This window comes from Zychaea mexicana, assembly GCF_025766255.1.
Source record: "Zychaea mexicana strain RSA 1403 chromosome Unknown BDB00scaffold_47, whole genome shotgun sequence".
Classification (NCBI taxonomy): domain Eukaryota; kingdom Fungi; phylum Mucoromycota; class Mucoromycetes; order Mucorales; family Lichtheimiaceae; genus Zychaea; species Zychaea mexicana.
In genome coordinates, this window is record NW_026516710.1 from 23,262 (window position 1) to 44,857 (window position 21,596).

Here is a 21,596-nt window from a genome sequence, read left to right on the forward strand (position 1 = left end):
CTCTGTGTCATCTGTCATATCAAGCACATAGAATCGATGTGTTGTCTGAATACCATTGTGAATGATTGTCACAGGGTCAGTGATGCCATTGCTCATAGCGATATGGCCTTTCGCTGCCTCATGGATAGGAACAGTTTGCTTTGTAAAATGTATTTTATTTTGTTGGCAAAATTTATTGCTCAGACTAGAAAAATTTGCGCCGCTGTCACAGAGTCCCAAGGTTCTATTATTCTGTACCGTGATAGGAACGAAAATAGAATCGTTAGTGTTGTTCTGTGAACGCTCATCCCTTTTGCGCCAGATCTCATATAAAGGATCGCTGCTGCATACCTTGATTTGCCTTGTCAATGACAGCGTGAAATCCAAATCCATGTCAGTGACCGGAAGGAGGTCCTGCTGGTTGGGTTGCTATGGTGGCGGCTGAGGTTGCGGACTGAGCCCTTTCCTATTCCAATTGGGCACGTCGTTGTTTTGTTCATATTGTTTTCTCTTGCTTGCTTGTGCTCGAGATACTCTTTGCACTTGTGACCATCGACACGAATGCGGCTGCAAAACCAGCAGTGTTCTTCATTGACTTTGGTTCCGGCTCGTTCCTTACCTTTGTCTCTCTTTTGAGAAGAGGACTCGGGCTTTCTCGAGAAACATTAGCCATTGGTGTGGTTGGATGTGGGGTGGCGACGACACTGGTCACTCGCGACTCTTGCTTTCTTGCTTTCTTAGCAGGTCTGCGGTCATGTTCTTCACCATCATCATCAGATAGTGACCAATTGTTGACGTCTTGGCCAGCATCTTTGTACCCGTCGTACACAATGCTCAGCAGTTCGGTCGCCTTTGCAACATTGAGAGGCTGATCCTTGGTAGAGGTAGCGTAAGCCACCTTCACGGCCATCTGCAGCTCTGGAGTGAGTGACCGGACAAAGATTTGACCCCAAGTCTTGCTGTCCTCCTCCTCGGCATCGTGCATGAGCTTGTTGTACTTGTCAGTGTACTTGATCAAGTTCTCTCTTGGTCTAAGTTTCATTGCATGCAACTGGTCTGAGATGGCAACTGCTTACGAAGCACCACCATATTTCAGGTTGAATGCTTTCTTGGCTTGCGACCAAGACAGACGTTTGTCCGCTAAGTGACGTTGGAACCAAGACAATTGCTCGGTCGACAATGTTGGCAGCATGGTGGTTTCCCAGCAATCTTCTGGCGAAGCATTGTGGTAGCGAACCACGACCTCAAACTTGGTCAAAAAGTCGTTGACAGATGAAAAAACCTCTTTGGTCTTGTCTCTGACACTGTTTTTGATTTGGAAAACGGGCAGATCCTTCAAAGGAATCTTGGGTCCATTCTCCTGCTTGACACACTTCACAATGGCACCGGCGTTTTATACACACGGGCTCGCTCAGTGGCAGCAGCAACAAGGCGTTGATGGTATGCCTTCTGCTCAGCGGGTGCTTGCACATCCTCGAGGCGAAGTGCTTCCAACAAAAGTTGCTCTAATTGGGCCTTATAGACCTCAAAAAGTCTCAAGCAATGACCTGCGGGTCAGCATGCTTGGACTCCAAGCTCGATAACATGGCGGTGGTGCTACCATCTGCTACAGGCTGGGCATAGATGTCCTTCTCGACACTGGAGATGCCTGGGGAACGGGACGACTCGCCAACAACTTCCTCTATGGTAAGGTCTTCAGTGGCTTGAGCCTTCTTGAAATCGAAAGTGGCTTGGCTGTTCATAGTGGTAGGATAGATTGGTAGTCAAAATTGAAGAAAAAATGTGGTGTTCAACAATAGAAAGGGACTAGAAGTCTTCGAGATTGCTGTTTAATTCAAAAAGAATGAATGAACTATCCTTCACTTGTTTTCTACAGCTATTTATACACGACCAGGGTCTGTGACGATGAAAAGAAAAACCAGATAAATGATAGATCCGCTCAGCAACCTGACCAATACTTCTTGACGCTGGTTTCTAATCGAAACCGCTGTAAGTCAGCCACGACACAGCTTTTATATCAATACTGGCATAATAACTAGAACGCGAGAACAAAAGAAGACCAACCATACACGAAAGCTTACCGAACAATTTTCTCCAGCTGACTCTGCTTTTGGTCTTATGTATTTTAATTGATTTAATATGTTGTTATAGTAATATATGGCAGATCTGTCACAGAAAAGTACTTACCAGAGCCTTGTTCAATTGGTGTGCTTGTTTCTGTATTATTCCTGACCAAAATCTGTCAGCCGATTTCCCAAAAGGAGTGTTTTGAGTGATGAAGTCGAGATTTTTGTCAACGAAATCAGCGATGCTAGGATCCTGTTCGTTTTGCAGGTAATCGCGAATAACTTGTAAAAAATATAATTTAGTTTATTACGCGTTAAAGGCGCTCTTCTACATGAGTTCCTTTGTTTCCCCCACCTTTATCAACTTCTTCGGTTGCCATGGAAATGATTGATGCAATTTTAACGGAGCAACAATATGCAAGCACACAATCCGATTTCCCCAACTTGAGAGAAAATTGCACCGCCACCAAAATTGGGTTTTTTCTTTCTCTTTTCACCCACACAACAACACATTCAAACTGGTAAGAGAGTTCTTATCATAGAGTAATATTGTTTAAATCTTTTTCTGATATTTTTTTTGATAGTATATTAACATTCTCTCGCATTGGTGCCGGTTCATCGTATTGATAAGGGAAGGTGTAAGTTATGGTCTCCTTGAATTTTACATTAAAAAAAAAAGAGGATGGAGGGATCGTCGTTATGTCATCTGGAATCAAAGCTAAAACTAACGCTTGCATTTATTTTTAGTATAAAACAGATTTTTTCTTCCTAATTACCGCTTACGATTATTGTCAAAGGGTTCTTGATGGACCCATAGCACATTGTTCTGCTTTGGTTCCCACTCGTTGTAACCCGAGTCGTTATGCGATGTCCACGTAGTTCGTTCTGCCGTGCTTTCTGCTCCATAACTACACTTTTTTGTCGTTATGCGATGTCCACGTAGTTCGTTCTGCCGTGCTTTCCACTCCATAACTACACTTTTTTGTTCTTATGCGATTTCCACGTAGTTCTTTCTGCCTGCTTTCCGCTCACACATATTTCATTTTCTACTTATCTTAACTAACCAGTATATAAATCTTTCAAGAAGTACGAGCGTTTCGGTTTTGTAAACAGTCGAAACGAACATGGTGATCGCCAAGCGAAGTTTTGGCAGCGTATAAAGAAGTGAACGTCCCGGATGTCAAAACACTGACGATCAGTAGCAAAAAACACGCGAGCGACACAAATGCTCGCATTTGAAAAACGTGCGGAAAGCAGCGCACGATGCACCCGGCAAAGGCGTCGACCGTTGCATTTGGCAGTGCAGACGCTTAATATGCACGAACTGTAGATTTGTTGCTCGTCAGGATATACATGGCGAGCATGCGTATATCCACATCTGGATGCTTCTTGGGTACAAAGAAACTATTTTGTTTTACACCGTGACCATACGTCTTAACAACGTGTTCATAGTTTCTAAGAGCAGGACTATTATTGCTCTTATCATACAGTGTTTTGAAGATTTTGTCTCACGATGCTCGCCAGTACCGCGATACAGAAGATCGTGTCGTTCAAATATTGTTACGTTGGCATTTTGTGGGTCTAGGGCAAAATTCAGAGCTCGGATGCGACTGTAAGTATGATCTTCAATGTGTTTCCTTCTACATAGCTTAATGTTGTATGTAATGAGAAATCTCAGTCTAAGAGAGTACCACAGCTGCCCGGGATCTTTGTGGCTCGGTCTGCTGACTCACCTGAACACGGTGCAGGCTGAGGAACCTTCTCAACAGTTTGCCGAAATCGAAATTACGTTCAACACAACGCATCAACCAGCTTAAAGGACCACCAGCACCAACATTACCAGCACCAGCTGGAGACGTAGTGCGGGTAAGCATAATGATATAGCTTAGGATGGATAGGGGCATAGGGCGGATGATAAAAAGGAATCAAGCACTTAACATGAACTTATTAGGCTCCCTCCCTCCCCAATCCATACGAAGGACAAGGACAAATAGCACGAGCATTGTTAATTTTTTTTTGTCTACTCGACACAATGAAGAACGTTTCATAGTCATAATGTGATTACATAATTCTGATTTTAAACGAAAGTGGTAGTGTGATAAGTTCTAGGTCGAAAGAAATTTCTCGTAAGAATCTCTTGAGACCGTCAGAACAAAATAGGAAATGTTATTATGCTAAATTCTTCTCGAACCTTTATTTCATAGCGAATTCAAAGATATATAAAGGCAATAAATCCAATTGATATACATTAATCTTCTTTTTCGCTCGGTCATTACCAGCTTCCTCACATCTCTATTCTATCCCTTCCATTTTTCTCAATTTCAACTTCCCAATGTCGCCCCTGGAAGAACAATTACACATGATGCAACAACAAATTGTTGCTCTACAGGAACAACTCCACGGTGCTACTACTACTCCTATGCAGTCAGCGTATGACACTGCTACCCTTCCCTTACACTCCATGGGTACTCGACCCCATTACGATTGGTCTCCTTCTGAAGGTCTTACTGAATTGATGAATTTGGATGTTCCATTGCACACTTCGTCGCTACTCTCTGACTCAGAACGTAAAACCATCATCGAGTCCTACCCTCCCATGGCGCACGTGGACTACAAGGCTCCGGCTACTATCCCCACAGCGGAACGTGCAATGAACAAAGGTCAGCGCTATGAGGACAACTCCTTAAAGCAACTGCAATATCAATTGTCAGCTGTTTACCGCCCTCTTGACATTCTCAGTCATGAATTGGTCACCTCTGAAGCGGACAACCCTAATTTGGAACGCTATTGTACAATGCTTCGTGATATCCGCAAGCTCTTATTGCATGTCGGTGCCTCTATGACTCACGCTCGTAACAATATCGCTCTTCGTGCCATCAATCCTTCCTTTTCGTTGAAAGCTGGTAACGAGGTCAATTACACGCTCCCTTTTGACGAGTTCCAACACACATTGATTCAACAAACTACAGCACGCAAGGCTACTCGAGAAGCGACTAACAATAAACGTCAACGTCGTCGGGCTCCCAATGACTACTCTCAATCTTCTGGTTCTTTCTCGAGTTTTCCCGACCAGCAGTTTTTTCGATCAGGTCCACCCTCTCAGCAGGGTGGTTTCAACAACAACAGCAACAACACCAACAACAACACCAACAACAGCAACCACAGCGGCCGCAACAACAACAACAACAACAACACCTTTCGTGCCAACAACAACAGCAGCTACAACAACAAGAAGCACACCAACCCTTTTCGTCAGTAATCTCAACAACGGCTCGTACAACAGCAACATCCGACCCAGTCGGAGGTCGGCTCAGCAAGTTTTATACACATTGGACTCAAATTTCAATCAACTCATTCGTCGACACCACAATCGCACACGGCTACAAAATTCAATTCCACACACAACCACCAACGACAACAACACCAACGCCCATCCAGCCTTTTGGCCCGGAACAGACTCCATTGATAGATCAGGCAATCCAAGACTTATTGTCCAAGCAAGCAATCGAACCCGTTTCCAACACGGAAGTCCGTCAAACACCAGGCTTTTACAGCTCAATGTTTGTCATCCCGAAGAAGGATGGCGGCGTTCGACCAGTCTTCAACCTCAAACGGCTGAATCAATATCTGGATGCCCCTCATTTCAAGATGGAAACTATTCGGGAAGTGGCTCTAATGATCAAACCCAACGATTATCTAGTTTCTATCGACTTGTCCGACGCATTTCTGCACATAGGTCTTCACCCAGCTTCGAGAAGGTTCTTACGTCTAACTTGGAAAGGCCAAGTTTACCAATATTGTACGACCGCCTTCGGCTTGTCCACAAGTCCCTTTGTCTTCACCAAAGTTTGCAGGCCCATATTAGAACACTTGCGCTCTCTAGGAATCAGGATCTCAGCATACTTGGACGATTGGCTTCTCATCGCGGAGTCCAAGCATTTGGCGATGGAACAGGCTTATCAGGTTGTCTCTCTTTTACAACATCTAGGTTGCCTCCAGGGTTCCAGGGTTTCAATCAAAAACCGATCTTTTTCTTTTGGCTGTACTTGTCTTTCTATCTAGCACAATGGAAAGCCCTCATGTCAAATAAGTCGACCACAGTTCGTTCGCCTTCCCTAGTGGTTGTGCAGTTCGACGGAAAGTTTGAGATCTGGCATGTTGGTGGTCATTGATGATATTGAGACGGGCAGTCGAGAGAGAAATCGGCGGCCACAGTAGTTCTCAAAGCAAGTGACTTCATTCCGATTGGCATGGTAGGTCTTTTAGCTAAATAAAGGGGCAGCAAACATAGGAACATGGAGAACCCAGTTCATACAGCAGACAACTAACCTTATTTTGTGTAGGATGCCGCCAGGGTCCGCGGTCTGACTGAATCGAAAGGCGCTCTGTCCTTGCATGTGACTTGTTTGGATCCATTGCAGACCCTCCTCTCGTGTTCACTTGCAGACGGTCTTTGCACGTTCCCTCTGCATGGGAAAGCTAACGCGGTCATTCTCTTGCTAATCCCTGGTGCTTCGTGGAGACCGGTGCTTGCCTCTTTTCACAAAGAGCCAATGTCACACTCTCAAATCGTTGCATTTATATTCAGCAGTGAATGGCGAGGTTAACTCGAAATCCGGGGCTTGGAAGGCGGCTGCTCAGATCGTGGCTTCACATCTCCTTTGGCTAACCGGAAGATTGGCCAGCACTCTGCTCGTCATGAGATAGGTCCGTGGTTCTCTTAAGGCGTGTGCTACGCAACCTCTACTGCCAGTACAGAAATTCAGTAGCAGGTTGTGAGTGGGTTCATCTTGTCATGCAATGTACAAAAGCTAAAATCGCTTATCCATGGACTATGGCTGACTGTGCTGGACATAGTACATGGATGGCGGCTCTTCTGGATCCAGTGGAAGGCCACGGCGGGCTATAGCATGGCTACTGGGGAGAGAGTGGAGAGCAAGCAGCATTACGTCCTCGTCGTGCTCTCTGGGAACGTCGATTTGCGACGGCTGAATATGCTGCATAATTCTTTTTATTAGTAATAGTAGCTGTCAAAAAAATAAAGTTTTCTACTTTAATCACATAACCTAGACCGACATGTTCCCATTTTCCTGACAATCTTTGTTGCCGTGATCTCTATTGAGAGCGTGTTTCGCGCCTTAGACACTTGTGGACGAACTTTTACTCTGTTTCAGCATGTTACGGGATATCACGTCCTACAACCCTACCGAAGAAGATGTCGAGGTAGTATAGAAAAACCATTGCATCTCCGAGCTCTTTGAATGAAACTACAAAGAGGGTAATGAGCCTCACAATGCATAGTAGTGCTGATAACAACGCTTGCGCGTGCTCTCATTGTTTCTGTTTCGTAGGCTCTCATAGTCAAGTAATGTGGCACACCTGCAACGGGATATACATTGACAAGTCTGACATGCAGATACTTACACTTACCACTGCTTGTAAAGGATACATTAGCTAATCATGTTAGGGCTGGAATTTCACTTGTTGGCCTAGTATGATACGACTGCAATTTAGACCTACAAGATAAAATACATGGGTGCCAGCTTATTCTTCCTTGACCTTTTCGTATGCTCTTGTGTGTACCTTTTTTCCGGTACCGCGTCGTTTATTAGATTCAAGAGAGTATGATATTATTTTTATCGCTTGCTTATAAAGAGCCAAAATCATTTTCTTTCGGTAACATACATCATCAATCATCTGCTCTTTTATTTAGTCAACGTGTGAGCCATACTACATATCACTATCAGTAACACTAGCAGATAAGTGTACTTGCTCTTAAGGAAATTACTTATGAAAAAGAATTATGTACTGTACGTTGGAAAGTGATATGGCTACTAGAATGATTTGCTATCCAAAGCAATTCATTGCAGTGGAAGTGTAACAATAAACGCGGAACATAATAGTTAGGTGCTTTTATTATGGCGCAGCTGTTTGCATTTAAGGGGAAAATTGCTGTATCCACTAGTATGCCGGACTACAGTAGCATTTTAAATTTGGTAGTATGTAGATTATGCGAACACAAGCCATGCTGGGTAGCATGCAACAGCTTTAGAATGTATTATCTTTCCTTCGTGTTGAAAAATATCAATCAAAACAATACAAAAGCAAAAGGCAAAAATCATAACAATAAAATTTTAACATGTTTAATACCATCAAACTCATTGGATGACCTTGTATACATTCATGCCAATATGATATTTTACTGCTATGTACATGCATGTTGTCTTCATGCGGTGTGTTTCAGGCACCGCACTTGGATGCGTTTGACTTCGTAACTGGTCCGCAACATGTCTGTTCACTCTGGCTGTGAGTACCCATTGTGCGTTGAACCGTTGATAAGATGCTGCTCTTTGGTACCCGATAGCTTGACCATACCCAACTGTTTCTACTAGGAAAATCATTCTTTAAAGGACAACAAATTATTTCTTTCAACTGTGAGCAAGAACACCTACATCATTGTTCTTGAGCATCTTTTTGAAGGCGTGCGCGAAGCGAAGAGACATTCCCATATCCGAACAATATAAATCACTGTTAATTCGTCTTCCTATGCAATCGATCTAGTATCAAAAATACCACAAGAAAGATGGACAGATCTACGCTTCCATTTTTTTGTACTGTACCGCAAGCTTCGCGTTGACATTTTTAATGTCGGCAATTTTCCATCTGTTCACGAATGTTGTTCGAGAAATTAATATTTAATCAAGAAGACTGTGAAGGTTTGCGTGCTCGCACGTTATGACGCAGCATAGGTATGTATGTAAACGAGCATATTTTCCTCGGCCAAATAGCAGGCACAATTTAATAAGTGTCGGGAAGATATCACTGCTTTCAAGGTGAATGTTTTTACTGACTGGAGGTTACTTGCTTGTCTGTAAGCGGGAAAAAATAAGAATTAAATGTAAAATATGGAGGGCATGCTAATAATGCTATATAGTGGTCATACTAAATACTTATCTTGGATCCTACACCCATGCAACAGGAACCATTCAAATATGAAGCCCGAACAGAAAGTGATCAAAGGCTCAGAAGACATTGCTGTCCAGCGGTATCATAGTTGGTATAAGATGCTGAGTGTAAGAGCGCTATTTAAGACCTAGTCATTGCAGCAATATTAAGTCTAAAGTAATATCTTTGTTGGTAATGATATCGTAATTAAGATACAAATGTAACAAGAAGCTTGCTAAGTACATCTATTTAGCAAGTGAACGCGTGAAAGGTATAATTTATATGCTATGATAGCACTAGCAGCACCGAACATCTCAAGCGCTCGCAATCAATGACATTATAGCAGTTCAAATACCAATTTTAACCCGCCTACGACTCTATTTAATTGTACAACCTCCATGCTCAAGTCTTGGTTATCGATATGAACCATTACTTCACCAAGACTCTCGCACTATATAGTCTGGCACATAACAGCCACTGATATACGATAAAGGCGTGGAATGTTACACGGTGCTTTTGTGTTTTATATTTATTTAATCTATTTTAAATCAAAGGCTCTTCGATATGATAAATGAGCAAAAAAAAGGTGGTAGTATCGCGATCCCGCCAGTGCCGGAGGCGGTTGAATGTAGTGGCACTGCAGTGGTTGAGTGAGGGCGGGGGAGGGGTTTTCTAAATAGGTTTTGGGGGAGGTTTTTTTGCTAATGTCGTAAGGGACAATTGATGCTTATTACAAGTAAGTTTATGGGCTTCGACTTTACGCTTCGTTCCATTCCCCGTCTGACGTTTTTTGGTAAAATTGTCGCGCGGATAAGTATATAGAAAGCGAGGGAGAGAGAGGCAAGAGATAAACCAAAGTGCAGTAAGGATAACCGTAGGACCGACGGAGACGAGCCAGTGCAGAAATGTTACTGCAGAGTGTGGCGCTGCTAAGTCAAGTTGAAATTAGTCTATGGCTCAATACAACATAGAGATGACTTTTATGTGGGTATTTACGAATGACTCACATATTTGGGGTGGACCGACTGCTGTTTCTTTAACCTTTCAATTCAGGCTCAAAACAAATGTTACTGGCATTAGCAAACATATAATAACCATGACGATTGTACAAAAGGAAGAACGTTGCTGACTATAGATACCTTTTCAGAATACAGCATGTCATCTTGATAGCCCAGAGGGTGGCCTTGGCTAGCAGCAGCGTTGTTCGGACCGTGAGCTTGGTAATGAGGAACACGGTCCTTATCAACGATGCTGCCGCCTGCACAACCGAGACCGCCGTCTCCACAACCGAGACCGCCGCGCTAATGACCAATGCTATATCATCAGCAGTGAGCTCAAAAGCGTCTCGGTTGTGGTTGTCGTCCTTGGTGGTGGCGATGGAGGAAGAGGAGGCAGAGGAGGCAGAGGAAGAGGAGGCGGAGGGGGAGGGAAGAAAACTGGCGAACCAGCGGAACGCAGATTGCAGTGCCGAGGCAGCTGCAGGCAAAATTGAATTTAAAAGATGCATTTCTGTTGTGTGTGTGTGTGCGTGTGTGTGTAAAACGAGAAATAGTAGTGTTTGAAGAGTAACGAGATATCCAGGATCGAACGAAGCTTGGTATTTATAATGCTAGAACAAACCCTTATTCAATCCATCCATCCGCAACAGCTGATCAATCACCTTTTGCACACTCAACTTATCATTTTTGATTCATCATTACTACTTCTACTTCATCCGAGGGTTTTTCTGACACTTAACCTTGTTCTTGTCCGGTCTTCCTTGTCATTACTCCTGTGAATTTCTTGTGGCAGAGCATCGGGAAGATAGATCAACAATGGAGGATCTGCTTTCAGAAATAGTAGGAACCCCATAGAGAAAAGTAGAGAGATTAATTGGCAGGTCGGAAGCCATGTGTCGCTTCACTGAGGGTTTCTTTTCCTCTTTATAAACATAAATTACGATTAAAACATCTGCATCGGCACTACTTTTCGAACCCGCTCCCTTACAACCACAAGATATCATATATCAGCATTTAGCAACATCATAATCACATGTTGTTTTCGAAAAAAAAGAGCAGCAATGAGAGGAGCTCCTTCTCAAGATATGCCGTTTGATCCTTGACGCATCATAGTTCCTTGTCCTCTAATATGCTGATTAATGGCCGTCCAACTTTTGCACTGGTTGTCTCCTAGTTTCTTTCACGATACTTTCGTCCATGTATACCCTTTCTCTATGTCCTGACATCCTTCCCAGCTCTTTCCAAGCAGCAAGAACACTGCCACGGCAAAAGAGAAAGCACAATAAAAACAAACAGCTACAGATCCATGGATCTAATAACATATGATAGACACTGATAATAAAATCAATGGTTCATGCTTTCCTAGACGTGGGCTTTTTCACACGACCACAAGCCATTTCTCTTGTCCAGGGATACTAGTACTACACATACAGTAATACTTTGATACCAACTCCATGCGCGTATTATTCTGATATAATTAAAAACCGTTGCGACATTATGATCGAATAACTTGTATTTCACGATACCCTTACATTGTTCATATGCCCGGGCGTGCTGCATTATTGTCGTTTTCATTAACATAGACATTTATGACAAACACAGTCAACAGTGGCAACGAGTTATCGTGATCAGGAACAAAATTCTTACGGGACATACTGCAGCCATGCCCAGTAACACGTTCTGTGTGTACAGTGTAGATGAGCACGCTTATTCATGAAGTTGTCTAAATGCCAATTTATCTGGATAACGCCGTCTGGCTTGGACCCTGTTTCTTCAATTCCCCAGATCGTCTGCTAGTTTTATACATAGTAATCAAATAAACAAGTGCTTCATCTTACGCAGCACCCAGTATTCGCTCCGAGTTTCGTAATCGGTTTTGTTTACCTTGCTTACACGAGGCCCGGTTCCCGGTATTGCTGCTGCTATTCTGCGATGCCAGTCACTCAATTTTTACAGCAGGTTTGTACGTTTGCTAAAGCTTCTGTACCGGATGATATCATGTGAATTTAGTGCATCTATACTCGGAACATTGTGACAAACACGCTTGATTTGATGCTTTATTACGTTCTCAAAGTAATGCTGCTTACAAAATATAGGACGGACCATCATCGCTCATCATGAAATAAACTGGCTTTCCTGACAGTGACAACATGTTGGCGATATTAGTTTTGTAAAAGCAGTGATTAATGTTGTGCAAAAGGTGATACATAGTGCATACAAAGATATATGAGAAAAAAATCATTAGCCGGTGTGAAAACGCTGCCATACATATGATAACGGGGAAATAAATTCTTGTTCTTACCTTCCGTGTACTTCGGTATCATGGTAGTTTGCATTCAATTTGTTGGAACGACGGAATAGTATTGGAAGAAAGAGGATAAAAGGCAAAATGCTTCTTTGACAAACTCTTAAAAAAAGTACATCGTAGAAAGGAAGTAGGTATTAGGAAGGGCTTGTCAGGAAAGTGTAAGGTAAATGCGTGTGGATACACGAACAAACGCGTAAGAAGAGTAAAAACGCGTCTCCGGCGATACATTTTAAAATCCTAGCGACGCATTGCGCTTTTTTCTTCCTCCTTGTAGTTTGAAACCACACACGTATAAGGAGGGCTCCTCAAATCCTGTCAAACTATCTATTATATTCCTAAGAACCATTTTCAATCTGTTGTGATGGCGTCTTATGGAGGGGCTGGATCGGCCCTTGCCAATGAACTGCCTGATACCGTTGATGGTTTACTGTGGCGAATGCGAGGTGAACTGACTTGTCCGATCTGGTATGTTATAGTGTTTCTTTTTCATTACTGCTACAAACTTTAGCAATTCAGCCAAGGAAAGAAAAGAGGACTTATGACTATCATTATTACAATTATAGTCTTCAAATGTTAAGCGAAGCAACAAGCACGCCATGTGGTCATACGTTTTGTCAGGAATGCATACACCAAGCACTGCGATCGGGCATGACAGGCTGTCCTGTGTGTAAGCAGCCGGTGCATCGCCGACGGTTGTACGATGCCAGCTCAGTGGATCTGATTGTCCATGAATTTTTGCAGCTGCGCGCCGCGTATGAGCAAGAAAGCGGGCACGGTAAGACTGTTATTATAAGGAGTAAAGCAAGTGTGTCTATGCTTAAGGTTGTATGCCTTTAGATTTATCGCAACAGGTCCCTGCTCATGATTGGCGCGCGGATCCGATATCTGACCTCTCGCAGCAATTCCCATATCCAACCAAGGAACAAACCAAGGTAAGAAAGCACACTAGCAGTGAGGGAAGAGAATAAACTCTATGGGCTGCCAAATGGATCAACGGACTCAACCTTTCATCAGGATACCAAAGAAGAAGCAGCAGCAGAAGCTGTGGAAGCAAATGAAGAAGATGGACCAATCCCACAAACAGTGGATACAGATGCAACTGATGTCACTTCACTTGAAATACGTCAAGGTAAAGGTTGCACAAAAATGATCATTCGGTTCGCTCATCAATGCAATTACTAACATTTCAATGAAAAAATGTGTAGGTGGTGAACGGGACCAGCAACAACAAGAGCACTTGTCATGTGAACACATCATTGCATGCACAGGCATCCAAGACAACAATGTGGTACATATAAGGAAGGAAGAGACGGAGGAGATGATACACAGACTGTGGGCGATTTGTTTACCAAACATTTGCGTTCTTTTTTGTATGTAGCACCATTACCTAAATATCTTAACGACGAGACTTCCGAACGTGCGCAGGGTTCAGGAAATCTCAGAAGAAGTGACCTGCATGGTGGTTGGCGCAGGTATGTGTGGTGCAGTAGGAGGGGTTGTTGTTGAAGTGTCAAGCGAGCAAAAGGATCACTCACTTGTTTTTTTGGGCGGTGCTGCGACGGGTGTAATATTGAAACAGATGTAAACAGAAGGGCGCACAGGACTATAAAGTATATGCAAGCGATGCTCATGGGAAAAATCATCGTGAGCCAGGACTGTAAGGAGCACATCATGATGAATAGGGCATGCAATTGAATGCAGGAAGTGAACGCTCACATGGGTTCCACCACGACCATTATTGATATAGGGATCACTGCATGCTATGAGCAAGGCCAGATGGTTCCGACCAATCCATACCAGGTGCTTGGCGATACAATCAACTACGACAACGTTCTAGAGCGAGCACGAGAAGATATTGCGCACGGGGTAATAGGAAGGAAGGAAGGAAGGAAGGAAGCGGGCGCATTGCAACATAAGGAATATTGGATGGAAACTGATTGTACTGTTGTCCAATAGAATAAGCTGTTCCAAGACACAGTGTTCTATCTCCACGGAAGCTATACACAGCCAACGCAGGAACAGCTCGGATCACTCATCACGCTGGCGGGGGGCCGACTCGTGTCGTCGCCTGACGCGTTGCCGCCATCGGGCACTATCATCTGCACCGCGAGGATGACGACAAAAGAGTCTGGACGCATGTTTGCCAAGTACCACAAACACCCACTGGCCAGTGCGTGGATCCTGGATTCGATCAGTGCATACAGGGTGCTGGGAACGTCTATATACCGGGCTGGTGACAAGAGCAACCCTCGCTATGTGGTTGGGTGACGGAGCACACACGCTTACCTTGGGGCGTACGTAGTAGTAGCAGAGAGGCAGAACAACAAACTGGTGCTGGCAAAAAAAGGTCCGAAGTGCTTCATGCTTTGGAAATTAATTACTTTGCCTCTCTCATTTTTGTCTTTCTTCCTTTTCTCTTTCTCTATCTCACCAGCAACCACTCTTCTCTTCCTTTCAAGAAATAAGCAGCAGTCATGAACCTTAGCGACTTTTTACGCCGTCTCTTGCTCAACCCGCAGCCTACCGCTCAAGACAACAACCGTCAAGACCAGGAACAAGACGACCACAATGCTGCAGCTGCCGTCTCCAGCGCTGCCATCGATCCAAGACAACAGCTCGTCAATATCCGTCATTTGAAACGCGACCGAACCATGACTCGACGAACCACGTATCTATTGCCTGATGTCCCGGCGGCCTCTTGACTCGCTCCATCGTTCTTTTCTTTCTCTCTTCCTTCTTTTCTACCAGCTTGTTTCTTTTACGTAAAAAAATATATGTATTATGAATTGATGTACAGCAGTTTGCCACGCATGGAAAAAAATAATATGTGTATCCGCTTCTTCTATTATCACCGCGTCGCTGCTGTTGCTGTTGCTGCTGTAGCCAAAGACGAAGAAGACACCACGCCATTCCCACTCCCACTTACGCTGTTGCTGCTGCTACTGCTGCTGCTATTACTAATGTTGGTATCGTTGTTGTTGTTGTTGTTGTTGACATTGTCTTCTGTTACGAGTTGTTCGTAGCGGGGTGTGTATTCGGGCAGGTCCAGATCCACGCAGACGGCTTCGTCGCCACCTACAACAGGCGAAATGGAGGGTTGATCGGCGGGATAATCTGTGACAATAATCGGGTACTCAAGTACCACTGGTTCGGGGCGTAATGAAGGGGATGTTGTGAAGTGAATGACGAGGCGTAGTCGATGTGAAATGTCTAGGAATGGATTAAAGATATGGGTTCGGACTGGACGGGCGACCTTGTGTACGGGAGTGTTGATAGGGAGTGGCGTGCGGATAAAGTGTGTTTCTGAATTGCCAGAGTGCGATGGTGGATGGTATGTCGTGGCAGGGAATCGACTGATCATAGGCGGTAAGTTATGTACACCAGACTTTGTAGAAAATCTAATATGAAAAGTAAAATAGGTTGATAAAGATAACGATAAGCTTTTCTGCCTTTTTTTTTCTTGTTACATCTGTTGTGTACGTTCACACACGATGACGAGCCGATGATGTCGATCAAACACACAGCATGTACACACATATGTAACCCCCTTAAATCATTACCTGTACGTTTCTATCTCTTCCAAGGCAAGTTCTATCTGATCCACTTCGACGAGTTCCTTCTCCACACTCCACCGTAACGCAATGACGACCTCACCAGCCTCTATTGCGACGGCCTTGGGCACTTCTGCAGACCACTCAAACCATTCGCGTGCGTTATTGTATTCAATACAGGGTATCATTGCACTTGGACTCGGCAGGTAGTGGCGACACAAAGCGACCGATTTCTGGATCCGGTACTTTTTAAAGAAGGTGCCTGCCGAAAAGTTGGCGACGAGGGTGTATTCGACAAAGGCGTGTTTGGCGCGGATGGATGGTGGCAATGTAGTAGGCAAATGCAAACCGAACTCAATGACCTTTTCGCCGGTGAAGATAAGCTCCTTTTCGATTTTGCACAGCGACATGGTCGAGTCTAATCGCATCGTATTTTTGCTACTGCTGTTGCCAGCATCATCGCCCGCAAGCTCTCGCGGTAATGCTGAGACAGGCGCTTGGATATCCAAGCCTGCTTTGCCGCTGAACTGCAAGGTGATCCGGTTCCATTTGAGTTTGGGATCGTTGAACGAGACGCTGCCCATCAGCCGGGTGCGCACATGGGACATGGGGTTGTCTGCCGTTGCTGGGCCGATAAAATAGACGGGTGCTTCGTCGATATGGAGGTCTACGGGAGGAAGATGTTTTGCTGCGTCGTTGTTGCTGTATTTTTTGCCCAGACCCATGTTGCTCTATGTGCTGTGCTGTGTTGTGCTGCTTTGATGCTGGTATATAAACAAAATGGACGGTGATGATGGTGATGGTGTTATTATTTACGTTGGACAAAAAAAATTGTCGGACGGGGCAATTTGGGAAAGAGTAGGGGAAAAAGAGGAGAAAGCTCGTCTGTTTCCCACGTCGCCCGTCAATGCTTTTATTCAAACTTTTTTTTTCCGCGGAGGCTGGATTTGCTGCTATATACTATTCGGGGTGCACGCAGCAACCCCATTGGGTGTCTGGAGTTTTTTCTGCCACGCGACATTATTTTTTACGGATAATATCTTTTCCAAAATCCCAAAGCATGGTTTAGCACTGTGCATACTATACGTACTTAACATCACCTTACTTCCTATACGAATGTGTGCTAGCCTGAATTTGTCAACTATTCCGTGCTTTCCGACTCTCTCGCTTCAGCTACTCAGCTTCTATCTCTTTGTCACTTTATACCTTCTTCGGCACTTTGTCGTCATATAGCAGCATTGAAGGCAGCAGTCCAATACAGCACCACTACCAAACACCACTATGTCCGATCATGTTGTATCATATTCATGATACTATCCAAATACTATACTACACTAAAGGCTATCGCAGTATTAAGATTATAATGTTGCGTTATCACTGCAGCTCATCTTTACCTTGCTTTCTTGCAATAGTGTATTAATTACTTAAAGACTGTAACACGTTGACAATTAGCATACAGGATAGATCTCAAAAATTAGCTGTAAAGCTTATTGAAAACCTGAGAGAAACACGAGAGAAAATCATGCATGCCAGTGCAAAGTCTGACCACGATCGGGGGTAGAAAAGCAGATCAAGACGCTGATGGCAGAGACTCAAGTTGTTGGTACATAGCACCATTATTGAGCTCACCATGCTCGCCTGATCGACGATACAGACAGGCGACAATGTTCATATACCTCCATCAAGCTTTCCCAATTTGAAAAGGTACAAGGGAAAACGAATGTTTTCACATCGGATTTCAGGTTTTATTATAACCGCCAATGATTCATCGCATTGTGTGTATAGGCGCAATCTGTTCCAGTGATGATATGTATTATAAGCGCAGGCTTCCAACTTATGCATATAATACGATACTATGCATGTCACCGTCTTCATGGTGGAGATAAGGATATATTACGAAAGGGCCATATGTATACACATAACCGCATACAAGGCTCTTGACATGATCATCATAATATACCCCTTTATATTTGTAGGTACAAGCATAATCGTTTTAACCCTTTGTATCTATTTTTTAATTATAGCGATTGTGTGTTATAAACCACTATCATTTGTCAGCAAGCATAAAGCATCTCTCAATATAATTTGAGAGTGCTACATTATAGCAACGATGGCGAATAAAACACCCTCGGCCTTCTTTCATATACCTATCTCCTTGATATTTTCTATATGATTCCTACCGTAAACAAGTCATTATGCTCTAGTATCTTCGTATGCTATCGAAGAAGAAAATTTAAACGCGGGGACGGACGTTCATTCTAAGGAGTAAAGAAACGGGCCTCCTTATGCACGTAGTTACAGAGAAAATACAATGACGTTTCGCCTTTTGTACATAACAGATGAAGTATGTAACCGATCGCCGTGAAGTTTAAGAAAGCATTTGTGGTATTGCTTTTGCAACGAAACCGTTCTGAGCCGAAGATACAGCGCTGAAAGCTTTACCAGACGCTTTGTTTTCTATTGTATCATAGATCTACATCTACCGGAAATGATAACGTTTGATCGCCTTTGCTAATAATGATCTTCTCCACTATTTAGATATGTATCAAATGGAACAGAGCAAGTACACAAGAAAAAATGGTCTGACTGAATATACTTTAATATTGCATACTTAATATTGATAAAGAATAAAGGGACATATCATAGAAATGGTGATTAGGAAATGTAAGTTATGACAGAATGTTCTTGAGGCAGGATATCTTAGGCCCAAGCCGTTGTGAATACAACGGTTATTTCTGATTTATTCTCATTTGTGATCGATGTTTGAGGGATTGTTGATATGGTAGTGAGTATGTATTGTTTATATCAACTCATCAGTGTGCGTTGTTCTCTCTAATCGCATTATAGTAGTCAATAAGACGGTGAAGTGGGATGGGTTGTCCGTATCAATTCAAAAAGTCGTGTGGTTTATCACACACAGCTATCGTTTCTGTGTTATGTATATCTAATAAAAAAAGCCTTGGTACATGCTGCATCATGATAGTGGTATAATGCATACTGTATCTATATCTTTTCTCAAGGCATTCTACGGACGATAGTATGCATGCATAGTTGATGTCTTGCTGTTTGTTGATGAGTTGCGCTTTTAGCGAGGGACTACCACTGTACCGTGCTACGAGTAATCACTATCATACCGGAAATAAGGTACACACAAGAGCATGCGAAAAGGTCAAGGAAGAATAAGCTGGCACCCATGTATTTTATCTTGTATGATAGGTCTAAATTGCAGTCGTATCATACTAGGCCAACAGGTGAAATGCCAGCCCTAACATGTCTCCTTTACAAGCAGTAGTAAGTGTAAGTATCTGCATGTCAGACTTGTCAGTGTACATCCCGTTGCAGGTGTGCCACATTATTTGAAACACTGAGAGCACGCGCAAGCGTTGTTATCAGCACTACTATGCATTGTGAGGCTCATTACCCTCTTTGTAGTTTCAATCAAAGAGCTCGGAGATGCAATGGTTTTTCTATACTACCTCGACATCTTCTTCGGTAGTGGTTCCCCGTCATCAATAAAGTATACAAAAAAAATCTTCTTCGGTAGGGTTGTAAGACGTGGTATCTCGTAACATGCTGAACCAGAGTAAAAGTTCGTCCACAAGTGTCTAAGGCGCGAATCGCGCTCCTAATAGAAATCACGGCAACAAAGATGTCAGGAAAATGGGAACATGTCGGTCTTGATTATGTGGTTAAGTAGAAAACTTTATTTTTTGACAGCTACTATTACTAATAAAAGAATAATGCAGCATATTCAGCCGTCGCAAATCGACGTTCCCAGAGAGCACGACGAGGACGTAATGCTGCTTGCTCTCCACTCTCTCCCCAGTAGCCATGCTATAGCCCGCCGTGGCCTTCCACTGGATCCAGAAGAGCCGCCATCCATGTACTATGTCCAGCACAGTCAGCCATAGTCCATGGATAAGCGATTTTAGCTTTTGTACATTGCATGACAAGATGAACCCACTCACAACCCGCTACTGAATTTCTGTACTGGCAGTAGAGGTTGCGTAGCATACGCCAAAAGAGAACCACGAACCTCTCTCATGACGAGCAGAGTGCTGGCCAATCTTCCGGTTAGCCAAAGGAGATGTGAAGCCACGATCTGAGCAGCCGCCTTCCAAGCCCCGGATTTCGAGTTAACCTCGCCATTCACTGCTGAATATAAATGCAACGATCTGAGAGTGTGGCATTGGCTCTTTGTGAAAAGAGGCAAGCACCGGTCTCCACGAAGCACCAGGGATTAGCAAGAGAATGACCGCGTTAGCTTTCCCATGCAGAGGGAACGTGCAAAGACCGTCTGCAAGTGAACACGAGAGGAGGGTCTGCAATGGATCCAAACAAGTCACATGCAAGGACAGAGCGCCTTTCGATTCAGTCAGACCGCGGACCCTGGCGGCATCCTACACAAGATAAAAACATGTCAAGTTTAGTTGTCTACTGTATGAACCGGGTTCTCCATGTTCCTATGTTTGCTGCCCCTTTATTTAGCTAAAAGGCCTACCATGCCAATCGGAATGAAGTCACTTGCTTTGAGAACTACTGTGGCCGCCGATTTCTCTCTCGACTGCCCGTCTCAATATCATCAATGACCACCAACATGCCAGATCTCAAACTTTCCGTCGAACTGCACAACCACTAGGGAAGGCGAACGAACTGTGGTCGACTTATTTGACATGAGGGCTTTCCATTGTGCTAGATAGAAAGACAAGTACAGCCAAAAGAAAAAGATCGGTTTTTGATTGAAACCCTGGAACCCTGGAGGCATCCTACAGCAAAATAGAAAAAGTACAAGTTAGCTTGTTTCCTTGTATAACGTGAGTGATTCTCATGTTACTTAATGATGCTACTCCTTCTACTGCAGCTACGCGACCTACCATGCCAATCAGATTGAAACAACCTTATGAATTACTGTGGCCGCCGATCCCCCGCTCGACTGCTCGCCTCAATACCATCAATGACCACCAACATGCCAGATCTCAAACTTTCCGTCGAACTGCACAACCACTAGGGAAGGCGAACGAACTGTGGTCGACTTATTTGACATGAGGGCTTTCCATTGTGTGCTAGATAGAAAGACAAAGACAGTCAAGAGAAAAGACCGGCCCTCGATTGGAAACCCTGGACCCTGGAAAACCAATCATTTAGTAAAGCTTTTGAATACAAACTTTTTTTCTTCTTGCACAATTGAAAGCTCATCCTTACTTACCATTCAAGTACAAAAAAGCGGAAAACCTGAGCGATAAAACTTTTTCTTTGTGAGTGGAAAGTGCTTGTTTTATATTGTTTACGCGATTCTTATCACAGGACGTGACCGCGATATCATGTGCCCAGATTATGCAGCCTAAATTACAACTGCCTAAAACGGAAAAAAGAACCGAGCTACCACAGGATAAAAGCCTTATCTTTTGGAACTTACCCCCAAGCTAGAAATAATAAAAAGAAGCGACCAGGGAATGCATCCACCACGCTTGCCAGCTTAGGATTATCGTTCGTTAAGCTGACCACCGAGCGAGCTCGATGCGAGACTAAAAACGACAAGTAGTCTAAAACCACACCACCATAAGCGTATTCAGCGTAGTGTTTTTGCTTGGGCGAGTGACGTCCCCCAGCTTTGGTTCTATCCCCCCCATTTTATTTACGGTCAGCACGGAAGGTCTTCGCATGAGAAGCCGAGCATGACAGCAAAGTACAATGGAGACCCTGCGCAAAAAACATCGTAACTTGGCCACAGAGCATCGATAAAACAAGG

The 21,596-nt window shown here is 43.7% G+C and overlaps 5 protein-coding genes across 5 annotated transcripts; 1 reads left to right on the forward strand and 4 right to left on the reverse strand.

The window, feature by feature from the left end:
• Window positions 1-2,056: 2,056 nt before the first annotated feature.
• BDB00DRAFT_910071 (uncharacterized protein) lies at window positions 2,057-4,083 on the reverse strand (the record flags this gene model as incomplete). Its single annotated transcript, XM_053128645.1, has 5 exons — window positions 3,779-4,083; window positions 3,399-3,523; window positions 2,829-2,953; window positions 2,167-2,327; window positions 2,057-2,083 (listed from the first exon to the last, which is right to left on the reverse strand). The coding sequence occupies exons 1-5, from the start codon at window positions 3,947-3,949 to the stop codon at window positions 2,057-2,059; spliced, it is 609 nt and encodes a 202-aa protein (XP_052978692.1). The 5' UTR covers window positions 3,950-4,083.
• Window positions 4,084-10,026: 5,943 nt separating this feature from the next.
• Window positions 10,027-10,497, reverse strand: BDB00DRAFT_873343 (uncharacterized protein; the record flags this gene model as incomplete). The annotated part of the gene is made up of 2 exons (XM_053127078.1): window positions 10,027-10,060; window positions 10,130-10,497. The coding sequence occupies 2 exons, from the start codon at window positions 10,495-10,497 to the stop codon at window positions 10,027-10,029; spliced, it is 402 nt and encodes a 133-aa protein (XP_052978693.1).
• Window positions 10,498-11,872: 1,375 nt separating this feature from the next.
• On the reverse strand, window positions 11,873-12,546 carry BDB00DRAFT_828043 (uncharacterized protein). The gene is made up of 4 exons (XM_053123835.1): window positions 12,291-12,546; window positions 12,192-12,228; window positions 12,160-12,163; window positions 11,873-12,110 (listed from the first exon to the last, which is right to left on the reverse strand). The coding sequence occupies exon 1, from the start codon at window positions 12,522-12,524 to the stop codon at window positions 12,309-12,311; it is 216 nt and encodes a 71-aa protein (XP_052978694.1). The 5' UTR covers window positions 12,525-12,546; the 3' UTR covers window positions 11,873-12,110; window positions 12,160-12,163; window positions 12,192-12,228; window positions 12,291-12,308.
• On the forward strand, window positions 12,292-14,667 carry BDB00DRAFT_431240 (uncharacterized protein). Its single transcript, XM_053117369.1, has 9 exons — window positions 12,292-12,761; window positions 12,860-13,071; window positions 13,134-13,228; window positions 13,311-13,425; window positions 13,502-13,584; window positions 13,675-13,768; window positions 13,876-13,953; window positions 14,044-14,162; window positions 14,253-14,667. The coding sequence occupies exons 1-9, from the start codon at window positions 12,658-12,660 to the stop codon at window positions 14,562-14,564; spliced, it is 1,212 nt and encodes a 403-aa protein (XP_052978695.1). The 5' UTR covers window positions 12,292-12,657; the 3' UTR covers window positions 14,565-14,667.
• A 258-nt stretch (window positions 14,668-14,925) lies between these two features.
• Window positions 14,926-16,572, reverse strand: BDB00DRAFT_946353 (uncharacterized protein; the record flags this gene model as incomplete). The annotated part of the gene is made up of 3 exons (XM_053129522.1): window positions 14,926-15,051; window positions 15,307-15,694; window positions 15,857-16,572. 3 exons carry the CDS (start codon window positions 16,570-16,572, stop codon window positions 14,926-14,928), a joined length of 1,230 nt encoding a protein of 409 aa, XP_052978696.1.
• Window positions 16,573-21,596: the final 5,024 nt, after the last annotated feature.